Source organism: Pristiophorus japonicus, chromosome 8 (genome assembly GCF_044704955.1).
Source record: "Pristiophorus japonicus isolate sPriJap1 chromosome 8, sPriJap1.hap1, whole genome shotgun sequence".
Lineage (NCBI taxonomy): Eukaryota > Metazoa > Chordata > Chondrichthyes > Pristiophoridae > Pristiophorus > Pristiophorus japonicus.
Genome location: NC_091984.1, coordinates 240,529,399 through 240,551,617, shown reverse-complemented (window position 1 = coordinate 240,551,617; position 22,219 = coordinate 240,529,399). Strand labels below are relative to the sequence as shown.

The 22,219-nt window shown below is 48.7% G+C and overlaps 1 protein-coding gene across 6 annotated transcripts; it reads left to right on the top strand.

Moving 5' to 3' along the window:
• The first annotated feature begins 1,075 nt into the window (after positions 1-1,075).
• arl6ip4 (ADP-ribosylation factor-like 6 interacting protein 4) lies at positions 1,076-21,124 on the top strand. 6 transcript variants are annotated; one of them, XM_070886418.1, is made up of 7 exons: positions 1,312-1,390; positions 4,790-5,000; positions 6,405-6,903; positions 11,425-11,533; positions 16,275-16,344; positions 18,955-19,007; positions 19,529-19,607. In XM_070886418.1, the coding sequence occupies exons 3-6, from the start codon at positions 6,435-6,437 to the stop codon at positions 18,976-18,978; spliced, it is 672 nt and encodes a 223-aa protein (XP_070742519.1). In that variant the 5' UTR covers positions 1,312-1,390; positions 4,790-5,000; positions 6,405-6,434; the 3' UTR covers positions 18,979-19,007; positions 19,529-19,607. The 6 variants fall into 6 exon arrangements, with proteins under 6 accessions (XP_070742516.1, XP_070742515.1, XP_070742519.1 ...); XM_070886415.1 differs by lacking the exons at positions 1,312-1,390; positions 18,955-19,007 and adding an exon at positions 1,076-1,153 and having other exon boundaries at positions 19,529-21,124; XM_070886414.1 differs by lacking the exons at positions 1,312-1,390; positions 18,955-19,007 and adding an exon at positions 1,080-1,145 and having other exon boundaries at positions 19,529-21,124.
• Positions 21,125-22,219: the final 1,095 nt, after the last annotated feature.

Sequence of the window (22,219 nt, the reverse complement as noted above, 5' to 3'; positions counted from 1 at the left end):
GTCTGTCCTCCCAGGGGATTTGCAGGATCTTGCGGAGACATCGTTGGTGATCTCCAGCGACTTGAGGTGTCTTCTGTAAGTCGTCCATGCCTCTGATCCATACAGGAGGGCGGGTATTACTACAGCCCTGAAGAGCATGAGCTTGGTGGTAGGTTTGAGGGCCTGGTCTTCGAACACACTTTTCCTCAGGCGGCCAAAGGCTGCACTGGCGCACTGGAGGCGATGTTGAATCTCCGCATCAATGTCTGCCTTTGTTGACAAGAGGCTCCCGAGGTATGGGAAGTGGTCCACGTTGTCAAGGGCCGCGCTGTGAATCTTGATGACTGGGGGGGCAGTGCTGTGTGGTGAGGACAGGCTGGTGGAGGACCTTTGCGTAACGGATGTTAAGCATAAGGCCCATGCTTTCATATGCCTCGATGAATACATCGACTATATCCTGGAGTTCAGCCTCAGAATGTGCGCAAAAGCACGCGTCGTCTGCGTACTGTAGCTCAACAACAGCGATTGGGGTGATCTTGGACCTGGTCTGGAGGTGGCGTAGGTTGAACAGCTTCCCACTGGTTACACTGAGGCACCGGCTGCCCTCTCAGGTAGATGTAAACGATCCCGCGACGCTATTTAAAGAGCAGGCGAGTTCTCCCCGATGTCCTGGCCCAAGATTTATCTCACAACCAACATCACAAATTATCTAGTAATTTATTTAATTATTGTTTGTGGGAGCTTGCTGTGCAAAAATTGGTATGTTTCCTGTTACACCGAGGGTTCCCAACCCTCGCGCTTTGGGCAGGATTCAGTCTACCAGAATGGGCGATTGGCCTCCTAAGTGTTGCTACTTGTCCCCAAACCTTTCTATTCATTTGTGTTCTTTGATTTATAAATTATATTATTCATCTCACTATGAAACAAAACATCAAATATTTTGTTTGTGGTTTGGTTCATTAATACAGTCAACTAAGGTAAAAGCAATATTTGCAAAGTGGTGTCATGTGACCAAATGTCACATGATCAAATCTCCAGGAATATATTAAACCAGAGTTGGCAACAGTAATTACGAATGGCCACACTTCACAACTACTTCATTGGTTGTGAAGTTCTTTAGGAAATCACAGAATGGTTACAGCACAGACGGCTATTCGGTCCATCATGTAAATATGTAAATACAGTGTCTTTATAACAAGGTGCAATCTAAAGTTACTCCAGCGCTCAATATTTGTTTTAAATACATTGCACTTGAATGTTGTTTGTAAATGAGAAGTTCCTCCCCTGCCGCAGAGTCGGGGGGCTTTATTCACGGGCTTTAGTTTCCGGCCGAGCACAAGGCCGGGGGACCGGAAGTGGTTCGGCGCCGAGAAAAAACAAAAATCGACACAAACAGAAACCGCCGCCGGAGGTAAACCCCCCAAACCCCGAAACCCCCGACCCCGGACCCCCAAACCCGGGCCCCGCAACCCCCCAAACCCGGGCCCCGCAACCCCCGGCCCCCCAAACCCCCGGCCCCCCAAACCCGGGCCCCGGACCCCCAAACCCCGGACCCCCAAACCCGGGCCCCGCAACCCCCCAAACCCGGGCCCCCCAAACCCGGGTCAGACCCGCAAACCCGCAAACCCCGGAACCCCCAAACCCCCGGCCCCGCAAACCCCCAAACCCCGAAACCCCCGACCCCGGACCCCCAAACCCGGGCCCCGCAACCCCCCAAACCCGGGCCCCGCAACCCCCGGCCCCCCAAACCCCCGGCCCCCCAAACCCGGGCCCCGGACCCCCAAACCCCGGACCCCCAAACCCGGGCCCCGCAAACCCGGCCCCCCAAACCCCGGTCAGACCCGCAAACCCCGGACCCCCCAAACCCCGGCCCCCCAAACCCGGGCCCCGGACCCCCAAACCCGGGCCCCCCAAACCCCGAAACCCCCGGACCCCCAAACCCGGGCCCCCCAAACCCCCGGACCCGCAAACCCGCAAATCCAACCCGGGCCCCACAAACCCGGGCCCACAGCACCAGCACAGCTCGCGGGGCCAAGCGGCCGGCCCGGGCCTGCAGTGAGGGTCAGACCCTTTCCCTGAGCGAAGGCCTCACGCCCCACACCCGCCTTTGCCCCTCAACCTTTGGTCAACAAAAAGCCATCAACCTCCAATTTAAAATTAACAATTGATCTATAACAACAACTTGTATTTATATAGCGCCTTTAACAGTGAAACGTCCCAAGGAGTGTTGAGATTTAAAAAACTGACACCGAGCAGCATAAGTAGAAATCAGCGCAGGTGACCAAACACTGGGTCACAGAGGTCAGTTTTAAGGAGCGTCTTAAAGGAGGAGAGAGAGGTAGGAAGGTGGAGAGGTTTAGGGAGGGAGTTCCAGAGCTTGGGGCCCAGGCAACAGAAGGCACGGCCACCGATGGTGGAACGATTATAATCAGGGATGGTCAGGAGGGCAGACATCTTGTGGGGTGGGGTTAGAAACATACAGCGCAGGAGGTCGTCATTTCGGCCATTGTGTCCGTACTGGGCGACAAAAACCTGCGGTCAGCAGCTCTGAAGGTTGAAGGGACTGGAGGAGATTACAGAGATAGGGAGGGATGAAGCCATGGAGTGATTTGAAGACAAGGATGAGAATTTTGAAATTGTGGTGTTGCTTAACCAGGAGCCAATGTAGGTCAGTGAGCACAGGGGGTATGGGTGAGTGGGACTCGGTGTGAGTTAGGACACGGGCAGACAAGTTTTGGATCACCTCTAGATTATATAGGGTAGAATGGGAGGCCAGCCAGGAGTGTGTTGGAATGTCGAGTCTAGAGGTAATAAAAGGCATGGATGAGAGTTGCAGCAGATGAGCTAAGGCAGGGGCGGAGACAGGCGATGTTACGGAGGTGGAAATAGGCAGTTTTAGTTATGCTGCGGATATGTGGTAAAAAGCTAATTTCAGGATCAAATATAACACCAAGGTTGCAAACTGTCTGGTTAAGCCTCGGATGGAGTCAGTGGCTGGGGAACGGAGTTTGTGGTGGGGACCGAAAACAATGGCTTTGGTCTTCCCAATATTCAGTTGGAGAACATTTCTGCTCATCCAGAACTGGATGTCGGACAAGCAGTCTGACAATTTGGGGACCATGGAGGGGTCGAGAGAAGTGGTGGTGAGGTAGAGCTGGGTGTCATCAGCGTACCTGTGGAAACTGACGCTGTGTTTTCGGATGATATCGCCAAGGGGCAACATGTAGATGAGAAATAGGAGGGGGCCAAGGATAGATCCTTGGGGGACACCAGAGGTAACGATGTGGGGGCGGGAAGAGAAACCGTTGCAGGTGATTCTCTGGCTATGATGAGATAGATAGGCATGGAACCAGGCGAGTGCAGTCCCACCCAACTGGACCATGGTGGAGAAGTGTTGGAGAAGGATAGAGTGGTCAACCGTGTCAAAGGCTGCGGACCAGTCAGGATAAGGAGGGATAGTTTGCCGTTGTTACAAAGGATGTAATTTGTGACTTTTAGAGCTGTTTCAGTACTGTGGCATGCACGGAAATGGATCGGATTGATTCAACCATGGAATTGCGGGAAAGATTGTCACAGATTTGGGAGGCGGCAACACATTCAAGGACTTGAGAGGAAAGAGGATGAGGATGGGACGGTAGTTTGCAAGGATGGAGGGGTCGAGGGTTGGTTTTTTGAGGAAAGGGGTGATGACGGCAGATTTGAAGGAGAGACGAACAGTACCCGAGGAGAGAGAACCGTTAACAATGTCGGCTAACATGGGAGCCAGAAAAGGAAGTTGGGTGGTCAGCAGTTTGGGAATAGGGTCAAGGGAGCAGGAAGTGGGTCTCATGGACAGGGTGAGCTCAAAGGTTATGAGAGGAGATCGGAGAGAAACTGAAGAAAGATGTGAGGTCAGGGCTAGGGCAGAGGGGATCCCTTGAGGAAGTTTGGCCCGGGGAAGGAAGGGAAGTGGCAGAACAGACAGTCTCAATCTTAAAGACAAAGAAGTCCATGAGCTCCTCAATTGCCGTTTGCAGAAGAGTTTTCCTAACTTCTGCCACCCTTTCCGTGTAGAAGTGTTTCCTAACTTCACTCCTGAAAGGTCTGGCTCTAATTTTTAGACTATGTCCCCTAGTCCTCATCTCTCCAACCAGCGGGAATAGTTTCTCTCTCTCTACCCTATCTGTTCCCCTTAATATCCTGAAAACTTCGATCAAATCACCCCTGAACCTTCAAGATTCTAGGGAATACAGCCCTAAAACATATTGTACAGTTTAAGAGGACATACAGAAGGCTTAAAGTCTCTTACAATATCTTAAACTCAGAAAATATGATTATTCAGAGCTATTCCTACTTTATTCTAACCCCTCAGCTTTCCAGACTGGCAGATACTCTCCGTCGAGAAAGGTTAATCAGAGTTTTCTGTTTAAGCCGCTCGCTTAACTTTGTTCAAGTATGAATTTTACAGCTGGAAACATGACAAACATCTTATTGGATCACCATACAGAAAGTTGCCAAGTTCCCAAGGATTCTACAGTGAAAGGAATGCGTAGTCCAATGCCAGTCAGCATTACTGACTGGCATTGCTCCAGGTGCTGAGTGTTAGAGAAGTCAGTATAACGGACTGCCGCTGCTGTGGTAGCATCTTTCCTTGGCTCTGCTTTGAAATCCTTGTGCTCCAAACCAACTCAGTAAGTTCTGGAGTGTGGGACTGAAGCCATTGGGCACGCAACCTCGTACAAACCTTGCTTGGAGCAATTCCTGTGCAGCGCACTTCGATTAGGTCAATATTTGGATTGGCTCAGTTGTAACATTTTTTTTCTGTTTCCAGCTCTTACCCATCCCCCTCTTAACGGGGAAGTTACACCACGTACAGCGGGCAGAGAGAGAATCACTTGCAAGTTCACCGCGGGTACAGAGATCTGATATACACCAGCTCTTCCAAATCCGTAATCCGAGACTCATTGTCACACCAAGGACAAACTGAGGTCGCGAGGAAATCGAAGCTTGAACTGCAGGAGACGCCAATAATCGCTGACCAGGTACATGCTACTGAGGGGTCTCACCGGGTCCCCAGTGTGACGCAGGTCATGTCAATCCATCCACTCGATTTACAACCCAGATTTAGCATCACAGCAACACAACACCAGGTGTAAACACATCCCCTGTAGTTGGAGTTGAAAGGACTGGGCAATTTGTAAAAGCCACATTACGCACTGACCCATGATGAAGAATTCGGACCCCAGTAATGATTGCTCTGGCATCAGGATGTTTGGGGGAATTCACCATCTTTCATAGTTATTGATTAAGAAAAGATATGACTTGCGATTATATAGCACCTTTCTGACCTCAGGACGTCCCAAAGCACTTTACAGCCAATGAACTACCTTTGGAGTGTAGTCACTGTTGTAATGAAACACGGCAGCCATTTCACGCACAGCAAGCTCCCACACACAGCAGTGTGATAATGGCCAGGTAATCTGTTTTTGTTATGTTGGTTGAAGGATAAGTATTGACCAGGGCACCCAGGATATCTCCCCTGTTCTTCTTCAGAATAGTGCCATGGGATCTTTCATGTCCAGCTGAGAGCAGACGGTGCCTCGGGTTTAACATCTCATCCAAAAGACGACACCTCCGACAGTGCAGCGCTCCCTCAGTACTGCCCCTCCGACAGTGCGGCGCTCCCTCAGTACTGCCCCTCCGACAGTGCGGCGCTCCCTCAGTACTGCCCCTCCGACAGTGCGGCGCTCCCTCAGTACTGCCCCTCCGACAGTGCGGCGCTCCCTCAGTACTGCCCCTCCGACAGTACAGCGCTCCCTCAGTACTGCCCCTCCGACAGTACAGCGCTCCCTCAGTACTGCCCCTCCGATAGTACAGCGCTCCCTCAGTACTGCCCCTCCGACAGTGCAGCGTTCCCTCAGTACTGCCCCTCCGACAGTGCAGCGTTCCCTCAGTACTGCCCCTCCGACAGTGCAGCGTTCCCTCAGTACTGCCCCTCCGACAGTACAGCGCTCCCTCAGTACTGCCCCTCCGACAGTGCGGCGCTCCCTCAGTACTGCACTGACGTGTCAGTCTGGATTATGTGCTCAAGTCTCTGGAGTGAGACTTGAACTGAAGAGTGCTACCACTGAGCCAAGGCTGACACCTAAATACCGTATGGTGCGGTGAGCCGTACACCTACTCCAGGAAGGTTCTAACCAGTGCCTTACAGAGTACCATCTTTTTTGGTGTCTATTCTACGCCACTGCTCAGGAATGTATTGTTAATTTGCTGTTGAAACATATAAATTATGAGTGGCCAATAAAAGAGTGTGTGATTTTCTTCATGAAGTTGCTGACATGGTTCAAGATCATTTAATGGCGTGCAGTCAGAATTGTGCAGGGTTTGGACAACGATCATGTACTGTGACGGAGGAGGCAACTGATAATGCAACATGTTTCTTTTAGCAATTTTAAGTAATCTTCGAACGAACAAAAATGGGTCGCAGTCGTTCGAGAGAGGATTCGCAAAGCAGGAGTGAACAAGGCTCAAGAAGTAAAGTAAAAAAAAAAGAGGGAAAGAGAAAAAGGAAGAGAAGCAGCAGCAGCGAAAGTCCGTCAGCGTCTCGCAAAACTTCCCAAAGCTCAGCACCACCTCCGGGCGAGACCCCGGGAAACACGGTGAGGAATAAAGTCAGAAGGAAACGCGATTTGTCACCTTCATCCTCCTCCAGCTCCTCCGATCGGTCGTCACAGGGTGAAAAGAAACGTAAAAAAAGGAGTCACAGTTCAAAAAAAAAGAGAGGCAAGGACAGGAAGGAGAAGAAAAAAATTAAAAAGGCGAAAAAGAAACTGAAGAAGAAAATGAAGATAAAGATCGAGATGCCGGTGGGTGTGAGGATTCCGAGTGAGCAAATGCCCGGGCCTTCGGAAGAGCTGAATGAGTGTCCGGAGGACTCTGTGATAGGTAACACCACATTCACCGACATCTCTAGTTTGTTTAGCGAGATTTGAAATTGGGCAAGTCTTAAACAGAGAGTTAGTTTTCAGCAGTGATATGTTCAGACACAGACTGCGGCTAGTCGAGCCCAGGCCTGGCTAAAGTGAATCGATTCTATTTCCATTAAACCAGGCTGCAATGGGCTGGGTTGATTTTAGAAAATAGGATCTGAATCTGGCAGCTTGTTCCAATTCAGTAGGATTCCTGGCCTGACCGTGATTGTAAAATCTCCCCAATCCCTCACATTTACAGTGCTCAGCATCTTTATCAAGCTGTTGCTCGATTCCATCTTAACTCAATGCACCAAACTCCTGATAACGAATTGCAGCTTCAGCACGTATGCACATTGCCAACTCTGAACAGAAACAGTTTGACTAGTTCTTGGCCGAGCTCCCAGAGAGAGAGAGGGTGTGTACAACAGTGACAGAGGGAGAGAGAGACAGACAGAACGTGAGAGACAGAGAGAGCAAGAGAGCTGTACAACAGCGAGAGAGAGTGAGAGAGTTGTACCACAGCGAGAGAGAGTGAGAGAGTTGTACAACAGCGAGAGAGAGTGAAAGAGTTGTACCACAGCGAGAGAGAGTGAGAGAGTTGTACAACAGCGAGAGAGAGTGAGAGAGTTGTACCACAGCGAGAGAGAGTGAGAGAGTTGTACAACAGCGAGAGAGAGTGAGAGAGTTGTACCACAGCGAGAGTGAGAGTTGTACCACAGCGAGAGTGAGTGAGAGTTGTACCACAGCGAGAGAGAGTGAGAGTTGTACAACAGCGAGAGAGAGTGAGAGAGTTGTACCACAGCGAGAGAGAGCGAGAGAGTTGTACCACAGCGAGAGAGTGAGAGAGCTGTACTACAGCGAGAGAGAGTGAGAGTTGTACCACAGCGAGAGAGAGTGAGAGAGTTGTACCACAGCGAGAGAGAGTGAGAGAGTTGTACCACAGCGAGAGAGAGTGAGAGTTGTACCACAGCGAGAGAGAGTGAGAGAGTTGTACCACAGCGAGAGAGAGTGAGAGTTGTACCACAGCGAGAGAGAGTGAGAGAGTTGTACCACAGCGAGAGAGAGTGAGAGAGTTGTACCACAGCGAGAGAGAGTGAGAGAGTTGTACAACAGCGAGAGAGAGTGAGAGAGTTGTACCACAGCGAGAGAGAGTGAGAGAGTTGTACAACAGCGAGAGAGAGTGAGAGAGTTGTACCACAGCGAGAGAGAGTGAGAGAGTTGTACCACAGTGAGTGCCTCCGACATAGAGGCAAAGAGTAAAAACTGCAGGAAAATTGCCCTGATCAAAAATCCAATGCCCAGAACTTGCAATCTGCTCCTGCTGGAGAGGAAGTTTGGCGGCAAGTGGACAATACCAGGAACAAAAAGCAAACTGACTGTAACGGGGGGGGGGGCAGTAGTGTAGTGTTAGGGGAATAATAATCCCAAGAGCACCAGGGCAGTCTGAGAATTTAATTCAGATTTTTTTTTTTAAGTCTGGGAATAAAAAAAGCTGGTGTCAGTAAAAGTGACTGGATTGTCAGAAAAACCCAACCGGTTCACTAATGTCCTCGAGGGAAGGAAATCTGCCGCCCTTACCATAGAAACATAGAAAATAGGTGCAGGAGTAGGGCATTCGGCCCTTCGAGCCTGCACCACCATTCAATAAGATCATAGCTGAACATTCACCTCAGTACCCTTTCCTGCTTTCTCTCCATATCCCTTGATCTCTTTAGCTGTAAGGGCCATATCTAACTCCCTCTTGAATATATCCAATGAACTGGCATCAACAACTCTGAGTGAAGAAGTTTCTCCTTATCTCAGTCCTAAATGGCTTACCCCTTAAGACTGTGACCCCTGGTTCTAGACTTCCTCAATATCAGGAACATTCTTTCTGCACCTAACCAGTCCAGTCCCGTCAGAATTTCATATGTTTCTATGAGATCCCCTCTCATCCTTCTAAACTCCAGTGAATACAGGCCCAGTCGATCCAGTCTCTCCTCATATGTCAGTCCTGCCATCCCGGGAATCAGTCTGGTGAACCTTCGCTGCACTCCCTCAATAGCAAGAACGTCCTTCCTCAGATTGCCTATCCACTGTCGACCCTTTAAGTATCACTCGCTCGTCTATTTTAGCCAATTCACGTCTCATACCATCGAAGTTACCTTTCCTTAAGTTTAGGACCCTAGTCTCTGAATTAACTGTGTCACTCTCCATCTTAATAAAGAATTCTACCATGTTATGGTCACTCTTCCCCAAGGGGCCTCGTACAACAAGATTGCTAATTAGTCCTTTCTCATTACACATCACCCAGTCTAGGATGGCCAGCCCTCTAGTTGGTTCCTCGACATAGTGGTCTAGAAAACCATCCCTCATACACTCGAGGAAATCCTCCTCCACCGCATTGCTACCAGTTTGGTTAGCCCAATCAATATGTAGATTAAAGTCGCCCATGATAACTGCTGTACCTTTATTGCACACATCCCTAATTTCTTGTTTGATGCTGTCGCCAACCTCACTACTACTGTTTGGTGGTCTGTACACAACTCCCATTAGCGTTTTCTGCCCTTTGGTATTCTGCAGCTCCACCCATACCGATTCCACATCATCCAAGCTAATGTCCTACCTTACTATTGCATTAATTTCCTCTTCGGCCTATATGTGACTCCAGTCCCACAGCAATGTGGTTGCCCCCCATCTGTCCTCTGAAGGAACCGAACATGCCCTTGAGTTGTATCAAACCCGTAGCAGTTCATGGCGGCCCACCAACCACCATCTCAGGGCAAAGAGGGATGGCCAATAATTGCCAGCGACACCCACATCCCGAGAATGAATAAAAGAAATTAAGAAAAGACAGTAATACAGAAATCTTTTAATTGCCAGGAACTCAGTCACCTCCCTCTTCGCTTTCAAAATCTTCAAACCTTTCCCTTCGACTACCTTTCCCGCTTGCTCAGAGTTCAGTGTTTCTCCTCCGTCACAAGGTACTGACTCTGGTCCTGCCGAGAGCAAGATCAGTTGTTTATAAGTTGCATTTATTTCAGTTTTCCTTTAAAGTAGGGAATGTGAAAGGGGTGACGAACATTATATCTCACCGTATCACACGCCCCTCCCCGTATCACGCTCCCCTCGCTGTAACACACGCTCCCCTCGCTGTATCACACACCCCTCGCCGTATCACACTCCCCTCGCCGTATCACACACCCCTCGCCGTATCACACACCCCTCGCCGTATCACACTCCCCTCGCCGTATCACACACCCCTCGCCGTATCACGCTCCCCTCGCCGTATCACACTCCCCTCGCTGTAACACACGCCCCTCCCCATATCATGCTCCCCTCGCTGTATCACACACCCCTCGCCGTATCACACACCCCTCCCCATATCACGCTCCCCTCGCCGTATCACACACCCCTCGCCGTATCACACTCCCCTCGCTGTAACACACGCCCCTCCCCATATCATGCTCCCCTCGCTGTATCACACACCCCTCGCCGTATCACAGACCCCTCGCCGTATCACACTCCCCTCGCTGTAACACACACCCCTCCCCATATCATGCTCCCCTCGCTGTATCACACACCCCTCGCCGTATCACACTCCCCTCGCCGTATCACGCTCCCCTCGCCGTATCACGCTCCCCTCGCCGTATCACGCTCCCCTCGCCGTATCACGCTCCCCTCGCCGTATCACGCTCCCCTCGCCGTATCACGCTCCCCTCGCCGTATCACGCTCCCCTCGCCGTATCACGCTCCCCTCGCCGTATCACGCTCCCCTCGCCGTATCACGCTCCCCTCGCCGTATCACTCTCCCCTCGCCGTATCACGCTCCCCTCGCCGTATCACGCTCCCCTCGCCGTATCACGCTCCCCTCGCCGTATCACGCTCCCCTCGCCGTATCACGCTCCCCTCGCCGTATCACGCTCCCCTCGCCGTATCACGCTCCCCTCGCCGTATCACGCTCCCCTCGCCGTATCACACACCCCTCGCCGTATCACGCTCCCCTCGCCGTATCACGCTCCCCTCGCCGTATCACTCTCCCCTCGCCGTATCACACTCCCCTCGCCGTATCACACTCCCCTCGCCGTATCACACACCCCTCGCCGTATCACACACCCCTCGCCGTATCACACTCCCCTCGCCGTATCACACTCCCCTCGCCGTATCACACTCCCCTCGCCGTATCACACTCCCCTCGCCGTATCACACACCCCTCGCCGTATCACGCTCCCGTCGCCGTATCACACACCCCTCGCCGTATCACACACCCCTCGCCGTATCACACTCCCCTCGCCGTATCACACTCCCCTCGCCGTATCACACTCCCCTCGCCGTATCACACTCCCCTCGCCGTATCACACTCCCCTCGCCGTATCACACTCCCCTCGCCGTATCACACACCCCTCGCCGTATCACACTCCCCTTGCCGTATCACGCTCCCCTCACCGTATCACGCTCCCCTCGCCGTATCACGCTCCCCTCGCCGTATCATACACTAACCTTTCCGTCATTACAGATGAACAGAAAGCTCGCATTCAGGCCATGCGACCGATGACGAGAGAGGAGTGGGACGCCAGGCAGAGTGTCATTCGGCGAGTTGTGGATCCGGAGACGGGAAGGACAAGGTACAGTTACTGCATTAACCCAGCGAGGCTGGGATTATCAGCAAGTTCCTCAGTACAAACTAAACCGAACCGGTATCGGTTCAGTGGGAAACACATTTAACACTCTCTGAGAACAGAGCAGCAGCAACACTAACTATTGAAAGGTTAGATTTGTAACGATTAGTACGAAGGAGAAAAGAAACTTAAAATCAGAAATTTCTGGAAATGCACGGTTTGGTGTATCAGTTAAATTCTGATTAAATATTTCTCTCAGATACTGGCTGTGTATTCTCCCCATTCTAAAAGAAATACATTCGAATGGAGAAAGAGGAGAATCACATTTTGGGAAAGGAGGCAACAAAATAGGTGTAGGTTTTACGGGAAGTTAAATCTATGGCGGAATGCTTAAATTCAAAGTATGTTCTATATTCACAAAATGACCCTTGGCGTTTTAAAACGGCAAATCTTTGAAGATCGCGATGTGCAAATCAGTGGGTGCTCTGACCTCAGATCACCATCGCATGCTCTCGCCAATACCTTCACGGAGTCACTCTGGATATCAGTAAAGTCACAACAGACGGGGCTCCCCGCAACAAGCTGCTATTTTAAAACAAATCCAGTAACCTTTTTTGGAATACTTTGAATAAAAGTTGCTTGTCTTTTACTTTTTGTGCACCAAATGAGCAAATGTTGGGTGGTGCAAGTCCCATCAACACTGACCCTGAAAAACCATAGGTCAGCGTGGTCAGTGGGCAGCACTCTCACCTCGGAGTCAGAAGGCCAGCAGTTCAAATCCCACTCCAGAGACTTCGGTAGAAAAGATGCCGTCTTTTGGATGAGACGTGAGACCAATCTGCCCTCTCAGGTGGATATAAAAGATCCCAGGGCACTATTCTCCAGAGAAGGTTCTCTCGGTTGATTCCTGAGTTGAAGGGGTTGACTTATGAAGAAAAGTTGAGACGGTTGGGCCTGTACTCATTGGAGTTCAGAAGAATGAGAGGTGATCTTATTGAAACATATAAGATACTGAGGGGGCTGGACAATGTAAATGTAGAGAGGATGTTTCCCCTTGTGGGAGAATTAGAACTAAGGGGCATAGTTTGAGAATAAGGGATCGCCAATTTACATAAGAATTAGGAACAGGAGTAGGCCATCTAGCCCCTCGAGCCTGCTCCGCCATTCAACAAGATCATGGCTGATCTGGCCGTGGACTCAGCTCCACTTACCCGCCCGCTCTCCGTAACCCTTAATTCCCTTATTGGTTAAAAATCTATCTCTCTGTGATTTGAATACATTCAATGAGCTAGCCTCAACTGCTTCCTTGGGCAGAGAATTCCACAGATTCACAACCCTCTGGGAGAAGAAATTCCTTCTCAACTCGGTTTAGAATTGAGCTGAGGAGGAATTTCTTCTCTCGGAGGGTTGTAAATCTGTGGAATTCTCTGCCCCAGAGAGCTGTGGAGGCTGGGCCATTGAGTATATTTAAGGCGGAGATAGACAGATTTTTGAATGATAAAGGAGGGAAGGGTTATGGGGAGCGGGCCCCAACATCAGATCAGGCACGATCTTATTGAATGGCCTACTCCTGCTCCCATTTCTCCTGGTATACTGGCCAATATTTATCCTTCAACCAACAGTGACTATACTTCAAACGTACTTCATTGGGTGTAAAGCGGTTTGAGGTCTTGAAAGACGCTATAAAATGTTATAAAGTTCCACATGCATTCATAATATGTAGGTTATAGAATTTGCTTTTAACTTACTGTAACTGATTTTAGAATGGACCTACAGCAATGACATGCTTACTGTATAATTCTGTTGTGTTGCACTGAATGGCAGAAAGCTCGTGAAACCTGCAATTTAAAATTATATACACCACCCATAGATTATACAGAACAAAAAGGGTGTGTTAAAGGAAATGATATAATAATGGGGTTTGGATCATATTTAGAATTTGTTGAATCTTTGCCGCTGCAGTTTGACTTGCTGAACAGCGGCTGAGTAAGTGACAGTCTGATTTTATTGCGTGTTTTGGGGGTCGTATTCCAGGATCCTTTTTTCCTCGAAGACCACAAATCTTCGGCTTGAGATTGGAAACTTGACAAGTGTGGGATTTCACAGCCTCGCGGAATGTGGTGCTCACAAGCCGCCCGCTTCAAATGTTCAGGGACACCATGTGATAGAAAATTAATTTAAAAAATCTAATTGAACCGTAACCACCCCCACCCACCCTTCAAACAAAGGGGGCAGCAGATCCCATCCAAAGACAGCAAAACCAGAATTGCTTTCTGTAATAACACAGTGTTTCCACTTGGTGGCAGTGTGCACCACACCGCTGATAGTTTGTCGTGAATCTGAACCAAGCAACTTGGGTGCAACGTTCCCACTCATTTTTGGGGGGCTGCACGGCCCCTTTAAGGGGCTGCACGGCCATTCACAGTTTCATCGAGTCAACGTTGCTCGGGCAGTATCAGCACTTCACTCCACAGAGTCCTAGTTTCAGTGTGTACTGGGATTTACCTGCAGTTTCTCAGAGATCTGAATATCCCAAGAATGAACAGATTTCAAAGAAGAGAGTTTATTTTTCATATCTTCAGACTGTTCCCTGGGAGGACGGTGTGAAACAGTGGGAGGATTCTCGGGCTGATTAACTGTCTAACTGTCCGCAACGTGAACTCTCCTTCCATTAGAATCAGAGAGATTGACAGCACGGAAGGAGGCCATTCGGCCCATCGTGTCCGCGCCGGCCGACAAAGAGCTCTCCAGCCTAATCCCACTTTCCAGCTCTCGGTCCGTAGCCCTGTAGGTTACGGCACTTCAAGTACATATTCCATGGCTGTGGCCATCTTTACCCCAGCCCATAGAGGGGTCAGTTCTGGAGGGTGGGTTTTATTGGCTCCCGCGACCCATATGAGACCTCGTGGGTTTGCAGGATCTTGCGGAGCCAGCGTTGGTGGACTTCTCCAGTGCTTTGAGGTGCCTACTGTACATGGTCCATGTCTCTGAGCATTATGGGAGGGCGGGTATCACTACTACTCTGTAGACCATGAGCTTGGTGCTGGGTTTGAGGTCCTGGTCTTCAAACACTCTCTTCCTCAGGCGACCGAAGGCAGCACTGGCGCACTGGAGGTGGTGTTGGACCTTGTCGACAGTAGACTCCCGAGGTATGGAAAATGGTCCATGTTGCCCAAGCACTGGGGGACAGTGCTGTGTGGTGGGGGCAGGTTGCTCTCGTACTCCTCGGTGAAGGTGTTGACGACGGCTTGGAGTTCGGCCTCCGAGTGTGCGTTGACGGAGAATGGGACGACCTTGGATCTGGTCTGGAGACGACGGAGGTTGAACCGATTCCCGTTTGTCCTGTAATTTAGTTCCACTCCGGCGGGGAGCTTGCTGAGGGTGAGATGGAGCATTGCACCAAGGAAGATCAAGAAGAGCGTTGGTGCGATGACATAGCCCTGCTTGACCCTGGTCCAAAAGTGGAATGTGTCTGTGGCGGATCTGTTGGTCAGGATCACGGCTTGCATGTCATCGTGGAGCAGGTGGAGGATGGTGACAAACCTTTGAGGGCAGTTGAATCTGAGGAGGACACTCCATAATCCCTCATGGTTGACAGTATCAAAGACTTTTGTGAGGTCCTCGCTCAATCCAACATCCCCAGCATCGAAGTACTGACCACGCTCAATCAGCTCTGCTGGGCAGGCCACATCGTCCGAATGTCTTGACACGAGACTCCCAAAGCAAGCGCTCTACTCGGAGCTCCGACACAGCAAGCGAGCCCCAGGTGGGCAGAGGAAATGTTTCGAGGACAGCCTCAAAACTTCCATGAAAAAATGTAACATCCCCACTGACATCTGGGAATCGCTGGCCCAAGACTGCCCAAAGTGGAGGAAAAGCATCCGGGAAGGCGCTGAGCACCGAGTCTCTTCATCGAGAGCAAGCTGAAGCCAAGTGGCAACAGGGGCACCCCAACCTCCCGTTCCTCCAACCACCGTCTAATCCACCTGTGACGGTGACTGTAAGGCCCACATTGGACTCTTCAGTCACCTGAGAACTCATTTTTAAGAGTGGAAGCAAGTCATCCCCGACTCCGAGGGACTGCCTATGATGAAGAGGTTACGGCACTTCAAGTGCATATTCCATGGCCAAGACCATCTTTACCCCAGCCCATAGGATGATCAGTCCTGTAGGGTGGGAGGGTTTTATGGGCTCCCACGACCCATATAATGGAGGGGGGGAACCCACACTAACCGGACCCTATGTTCCCACTCGATGTCAACCCAGAACTCCACTCTCCAGGACTGTCCGGAATGAGGTTCGAACCCACGACCTTCGCACTCGGAGGAAAGGAGTTACTCACTTGTGACATCTGCAGATAATGTTGCAACAAAATGTGTAGATTACAGAGGGTAAACATCCCGAACACAGCCGATTGATTGAGTTAAAGTATTTGTCTTTTTTTAAACAGATGCTTCCATTGTGGCCACTGACGGCCGTTTTGAAACATTGCAGTAAGATAGGAATAGAACTGTGAGGGAGAACTCATTCCTGCTGATACCGCATTGTGTGACTCTCCTGCCACCAGAATTAAACTTCATTGATTATGGACACGGCAGCTGAAAACACATTTAATCAGATCGCCATTGTGATTTACAGGCTAACGATTTTTCTTTTTGATAGGTTGAGAACATTGGTAATAATTCTGATTTTATTACTTTTAGATAAATAGAATTTTATTTTTATTTTACATTTTAAATGACTGCAGGATTATTAAAGGCGATGGTGAAGTTCTGGAAGAAATTGTTACCAAAGAGAGACACAAAGATATAAATAAGGTAAAAAAAACACACCAAGCTCGAATTGTACAGATTCTGGAACGATTACACCTGAAAACACTCCCACAGACTCCTTATTCCATCCTTGGGTGGCAGTGTGAGCTGCGAGGAGGATGCTATGAGGCTGCAGAGTGACTTGGATAGGTTAGGTGAGTGGGCAAATGCATGGCAGATGAAGTATAATGTGGATAAATGTGAGGTTATCCACTTTGGTGGTAAAAACAGAGAGACAGACTATTATCTGAATGGTGACAGATTAGGAAAAGGGGAGTTGCAACGAGACCTGGGTGTCATGGTACATCAGTCATTGAAGGTTGGCATGCAGGTACAGCAGGTGGTTAAGAAAGCAAAAGGCATTTTGGCCTTCATAGCGAGAGGATTTGAGTACAGGGGCAGGGAGGTGTTACTACAGTTGTACAGGGCCTTGGTGAGGCCACACCTGGAGTATTGTGTACAGTTTTGGTCTCCTAACTTGAGGAAGGACGTTCTTGCTATTGAGGGAGTGCAGCGAAGGTTCACCAGACTGATTCCTGGGATGGCTGGACTGACATATCAAGAAAGACTGGGCTAGTATTCACTGGAGTTCAGAAGAATGAGAGGGGATCTCATAGAAACGTTTAAAATTCTGACGGGTTTAGACAGGTTAGATGCAGGAAGAATGTTCCCAATGTTGGGGAAGTCCAGAACCAGGGGTCACAGTCTAAGGATAAGGGGTAAGCCATTTAGGACCGAGATGAGGAGAAACTTTTTCACCGAGAGTGGTGAACCTGTGGAATTCTCTACCACAGAAAGTTGTTGAGGCCAATTCACTAAATATATTCAAAAAGGAGTTAGATGAAGTCCTTACTACTCGGGGGATCAAGGGGTATGGCGAGAAAGCAGGAATGGGGTACTGAAGTTGCATGTTCAGCAATTAACTCATTGAATGGCGGTGCAGGCTCGAAGGACCAAATGGCCTACTCCTGCACCTATTTTCTATGTTGACCAGCACGTGGCTGGTGCAGTGAATCACCTCCCCTCTTTATTGCAAACTAGCACTTTGCAAACCTTCCCCTGGAGTAAAGATGTCAGGCGAGGGGAGGGTTTAAGTTCTGCAATCCCAACCAGGCGACAGACCACTTTTATTGACATTTGATACAACTGTGAAGCAGATCTAAGAACAGGAGGAGGCCATTCAGCCCCTCGAGTTGCTCCGCCATTCAGTTAGATCATGGCTGATCTGCATCTCAACTCCATCCACAACCCTGAATACCATGCTAACACAAATCTTTCACTCTCAGTATCTGCAGCCTTTTGGGGGAAACTCACAAACTGTATCGTAAGTGGCTGAATTTTCTTTCGGCCACTGCACCTTAGGAAGAATAAATTGGCCTTGGAGGGGTTAAAAGGGTTAAATTCTGAGGACAGGTTGGATAGACTAGGCTTGTATTCCCTTGAGTTAAGAAGGCTGAGAGATGATCTAATTGAGGTGTTTAAAATGGTAAAGGATTCGATAGGTTAGGTACAGAGAAATTATTTCCGCTGGTGGGAGAATCCAGAACCAGAGACACAACCTTAAAATGGTCGTTCAGGAGTGAAATCAGGAAGCACTTCTTCACACACAGGGCAGTGGGAATCTGGAACAGTTCCCCGCCCCCAGCTGTGGAGGCTGGGGGCCAATTCAAATTTCAAGACTGATCGATAGAATTTTGTTGGGTAAGGGTATCAAAGGATGAGCAAAGACGGGTAAATGGAGTTGATGTACAGATCAGTCATGATCTAATTGAATGGCGGCTGAATGGCCTCCTGTTCCTTTATATATGTATATGTATGTGAATGATTGCCCAGTGATACACCAGGTGCAGTAGTAACACTAAGTTATTGGAGAATCCTCAGATCTTACTGGTGTAAGGTTTTATGAGAATCTTATTTCCTTATGTCACGACAAACTGATAAAGTAAATGCATATGGGATCCTCTGGTTTTATAACTAGGGCATAGAATACAAAAGAAAAGGTACAGGTATTGCTAAATCTGTAAAAATCATTGGTTAAGCTGCAGTTAGAATACTAGGTCTTGTTTTAAGTTCCTACTTTAGAAAGGTTGTCAAGGCAATCAAGTGGGTGTAGATTATCAGAGTTTAAGAGGCAAGAGAAACTAGGATTGAAGTGGGGAAGAGGAGATGTGAAAGATGGATTTAAAATTCTGAAGGGTTTTGACAAAGTAAATGGGGAGGAACAATTTGCACTGGTTCAATGAGCAGAGGACCCAAACAGGGTGAGGAATCTTGGTGCAGGTTGTGAGGACACGGAATGTGTGACTGGAAAGCAGAATACACAATGGCTTTTAAAAGGAAAGCTCTTTGTTAATCTGTTGAACCCTTTGTCAGGGTTGTAAATCTGTGGAATTCGCTGCCTCAGAGAGCTGTGGAAGCTGGGACATTGAATAAATTTAAGACAGAGATAGACAGTTTCTTAACCGATAAGGGAATAAGGGGTTATGGGGAGCGAGCAGGGAAGTGGAGCTGAGTCCATGATCGGATCAGCCATGATCGTATTAAATGGCGGAGCAGGCTCGAGGGGCCGTATGGCCGACTCCTGCTCCTATTTCTTATGTTCATGTTCTTTCACAGAGCCGGCCTCCATCTGTGTTGTGAAATTCCATGGAAGAGGGAAGTTTTGAAAGGTAAGAGGCAAGGAGGGAGGGGGGAGAATCAGGAATAAAGTGAACCCACTCAGCAGTAAAATTCTACCTACAGATTTCTGAGAACATTTACTTTTAGATGAGGCGCCTTCCTTCCAATTTGAAGACACAAGGAGACTGATTAGAAGTTCGCCTGTGTGTATTTAGGGGTCTGTGGGTTTATGGATGTTTAGGAGGTTGTGTCTATGTATTTCGAGGGAGAGGATAGGATAGGATAGCAGAGGGTTCAAAAACCACGGCTGAAATCTTCCAGTAGAATCTCATTAGGATTCTAGAAAAATCATGTCAGTTTTCTATGAAAATCTTCTGAAGCTAGTGAAGTTGCAGAACCTTTGGGCTCTTTATTAAAATTCACTGAGGTGCAACAAATGGCAACAGTTGCTGTAACAAAAATGAGTCCTGATATAAATTCAGCCCAGCTAGTCGGGCAGTGACATCGCTTTTATTTATGATTGTGGGAGTGGCTTTACCTGCATTCCTAATGAGAACATGTTTATTTGCAGAATGCGACAGCGGGAGATGGATTCACTTTCCAGGTGAGAATGGGCCAGAATCAAAGGTGACAGGAGGTGAAAGTCTTTGGGATTACTCGAGCTTTCAATTGGGATACGTGCTGTGATTTAGAATGTTTCTTTGACGATGACACTTCATTAGCTTTTAATAAATTGTGTGGCCATTGCAATTTTATTGTTTGTGTTGCAAAGTAACTCAAGTTTCAGCTTCCCACTGTAATCAGTCTCCGAGATTATTCAGTTTTACAGTGAATCAAACAGATGCTTTAAGTAAACCCAATGGATGCAGTTTTCCCATCCCAGATGTTGCAAGGTAATTACCTGAAGTGATTAAAAGATGGAGATTTCATGGTTGCTGTAGCAAGCCCCCTCCAACACACTGAACTTTCTGCTAGGGAGGAGTGGCGCATTAGTCGCTATGAACCGACAGCAATCTTTCATTGTGTGGGAGGCGGGTGTAGATGCAGTGACTGTTCCCAGTACAGGGAGAAGTCAGGGCCCAGATCAGTGCCATCTATTAGAAAGCGCTGACTAGCCGATGGTATTTTTAAAAATTCATTCTCGGGCTGTGGGCGTCTCTGGCAAGGCCGCCATTTATTGCCATCCCTAATACAACTGAGTGGATTGTTAGTTAACAGACAGCCACATTGTCAGTTAACTATGAGTCAGATACAGGCCAGACAGGGTAAGGACATAAGAGCAGGAGTCGGCCATTCGGCCCCTCGAGCCTGCTCCGCCATTCAATAAGATCATGGCTGATCTGACAGCAGGTTTCCTTCCCTTAAGGACATTAGTGAAACAAATGGGTTTTTGTAACAAGCTTTTAATTTCCAGATATTTTTAAACTGAATTTAAATTCTCGAACTGCCATTGTGAGATGAGTTAGTTCTCCATCAATCATTGCACCTTTCCCACACGTACAGTACAGTAGGCACTGGTTTGGGGGGGGAGGAGGTTCATTTCAACGTTTGCAACCATTTGTGAAGTTCAATTGATTTTAATTAAAGACAGATCTAAAAATTAATTATTGTTAATTTTATTGATTTATTTTTAGAACATTCCCATTCTTAAACAATTTAAATTAATTCCTTCTTTCATTAAATTTATCGTGTAAAGTAAGATTGTACAGAACATGGGAATGTGGGGGTTAGAAGAGGCCAGGGCACCTCAACCCCCTCCTCCCCCCGATAAACTCCACTCTGCACAACACGGAGAAACCTCGCAGCAAGCCTGGGATCCACACCGAGATTACTTCCGATTAGCACCTCCGCTTTCAGACCAGTCACAAGCTGCCACTTTGGAGCAGTAGCGTTGTTTAGTGAGATATCTCTGAGTTTGTAGATTGGAACACTGAGAAACTGTGAGGGGATGAAAAAACAAACAGATGTTCTCAGTGAGATTAAAATATTCTTACTGTTATGGGTTTAAGCTTTGGGTGATGTGCAGTGGTTAAGTTAGGCCAGAAAATGGAGGTTGGATTTTGTACCTAGATTTCTAAATTTCAATCGCTATTTATCTTTGCCAAAAGTCTTTATTTTACACCCTTACTTTAGAAAATAATTGGTAATTTCTGTAACAAAAGGTGTTCTCCTAAAAAAAATAAAATTTAATTCAAAAGAAAGTGGAATTGCCTTTTTAAATAAAATAAGCCTCGCATTTGAATCTTATCATCTAAGCTGGTGAGCGAGGGACAAGTCCGAGATCTCTGGCTGAAGCACCATTCAACAGTACTCACCACCAGCGGCTGGAGCATTCCCCATGGGGAGGAGCACTGCATCACTCTTGCCTGAGTCAGAAGGTCGTGCGTTTAAGCCCAACTCTATGGACTTGGATCACACAATCTAGGCTGACACTCCAGTGCAGTACTGAGCTCAATGCAAAAGCAAAATATTGCGGATGCTGGAATCTGCCCTGAACTTGCATCCAATTTCCACCCTTCCCTCACCCACATGGTCCATCTCCGACTCGTCTCTTCCCTTCCTCAACTTCTCTGTCTCCATCTCTGGGGATAGGCCTTTCGACCAGTACCACTATAAGCCCACTGCCTCCCACAGCTCCCTGGCCTACACTTCCTCCCACCCCGCATCCTGTAAGGACGCTATTCCATTCGCCCAGTTTCTCCGTCTCCGTCGCATCTGCTCTGACAACGCCACCTTTCACACTAGTGCCTCTGACATGTCTTCCTTTTTCCCCAACCGACGATTCCCTTCCGCCGTAGTTAACATGGCCCTCGACCTTGTCCATTGTATCTCCCGCACCTCTGCTCTCACCCCTTCCCTTCCCTCTCAGAATCATGACAGGGTTCCCCTTGTTCACCCCACCAGCCTCCAGCATGATCCCACCACCAATCACATCTTCCCCCTCCCCTCTCAGCGTTCCGAAGGGACTGCTCCCTCTGCGACACCCTGGTCCATTTCCAGTCACCCCCAGCAGCCCCTCCCCTTCCCACGGCACCTTCCCGTGCAAGTGCAGGAGATACAACACCTGCCCTTTTACCCCCTCCCTTCCCACTGTCCAGGGTCCCAAACACTCCTTCCAGGTGAAACAGCGATTTACTTGCACTGCTTGCAATTTAGTATACTGTATTCGCTGCTCACGATGTGGTCTCCTCTACATTGGGGAGACCAAGCGTAGATTGGGTGACCACTTTGCTGAACACCTCCATTCAGTCCGTAAGTGTGA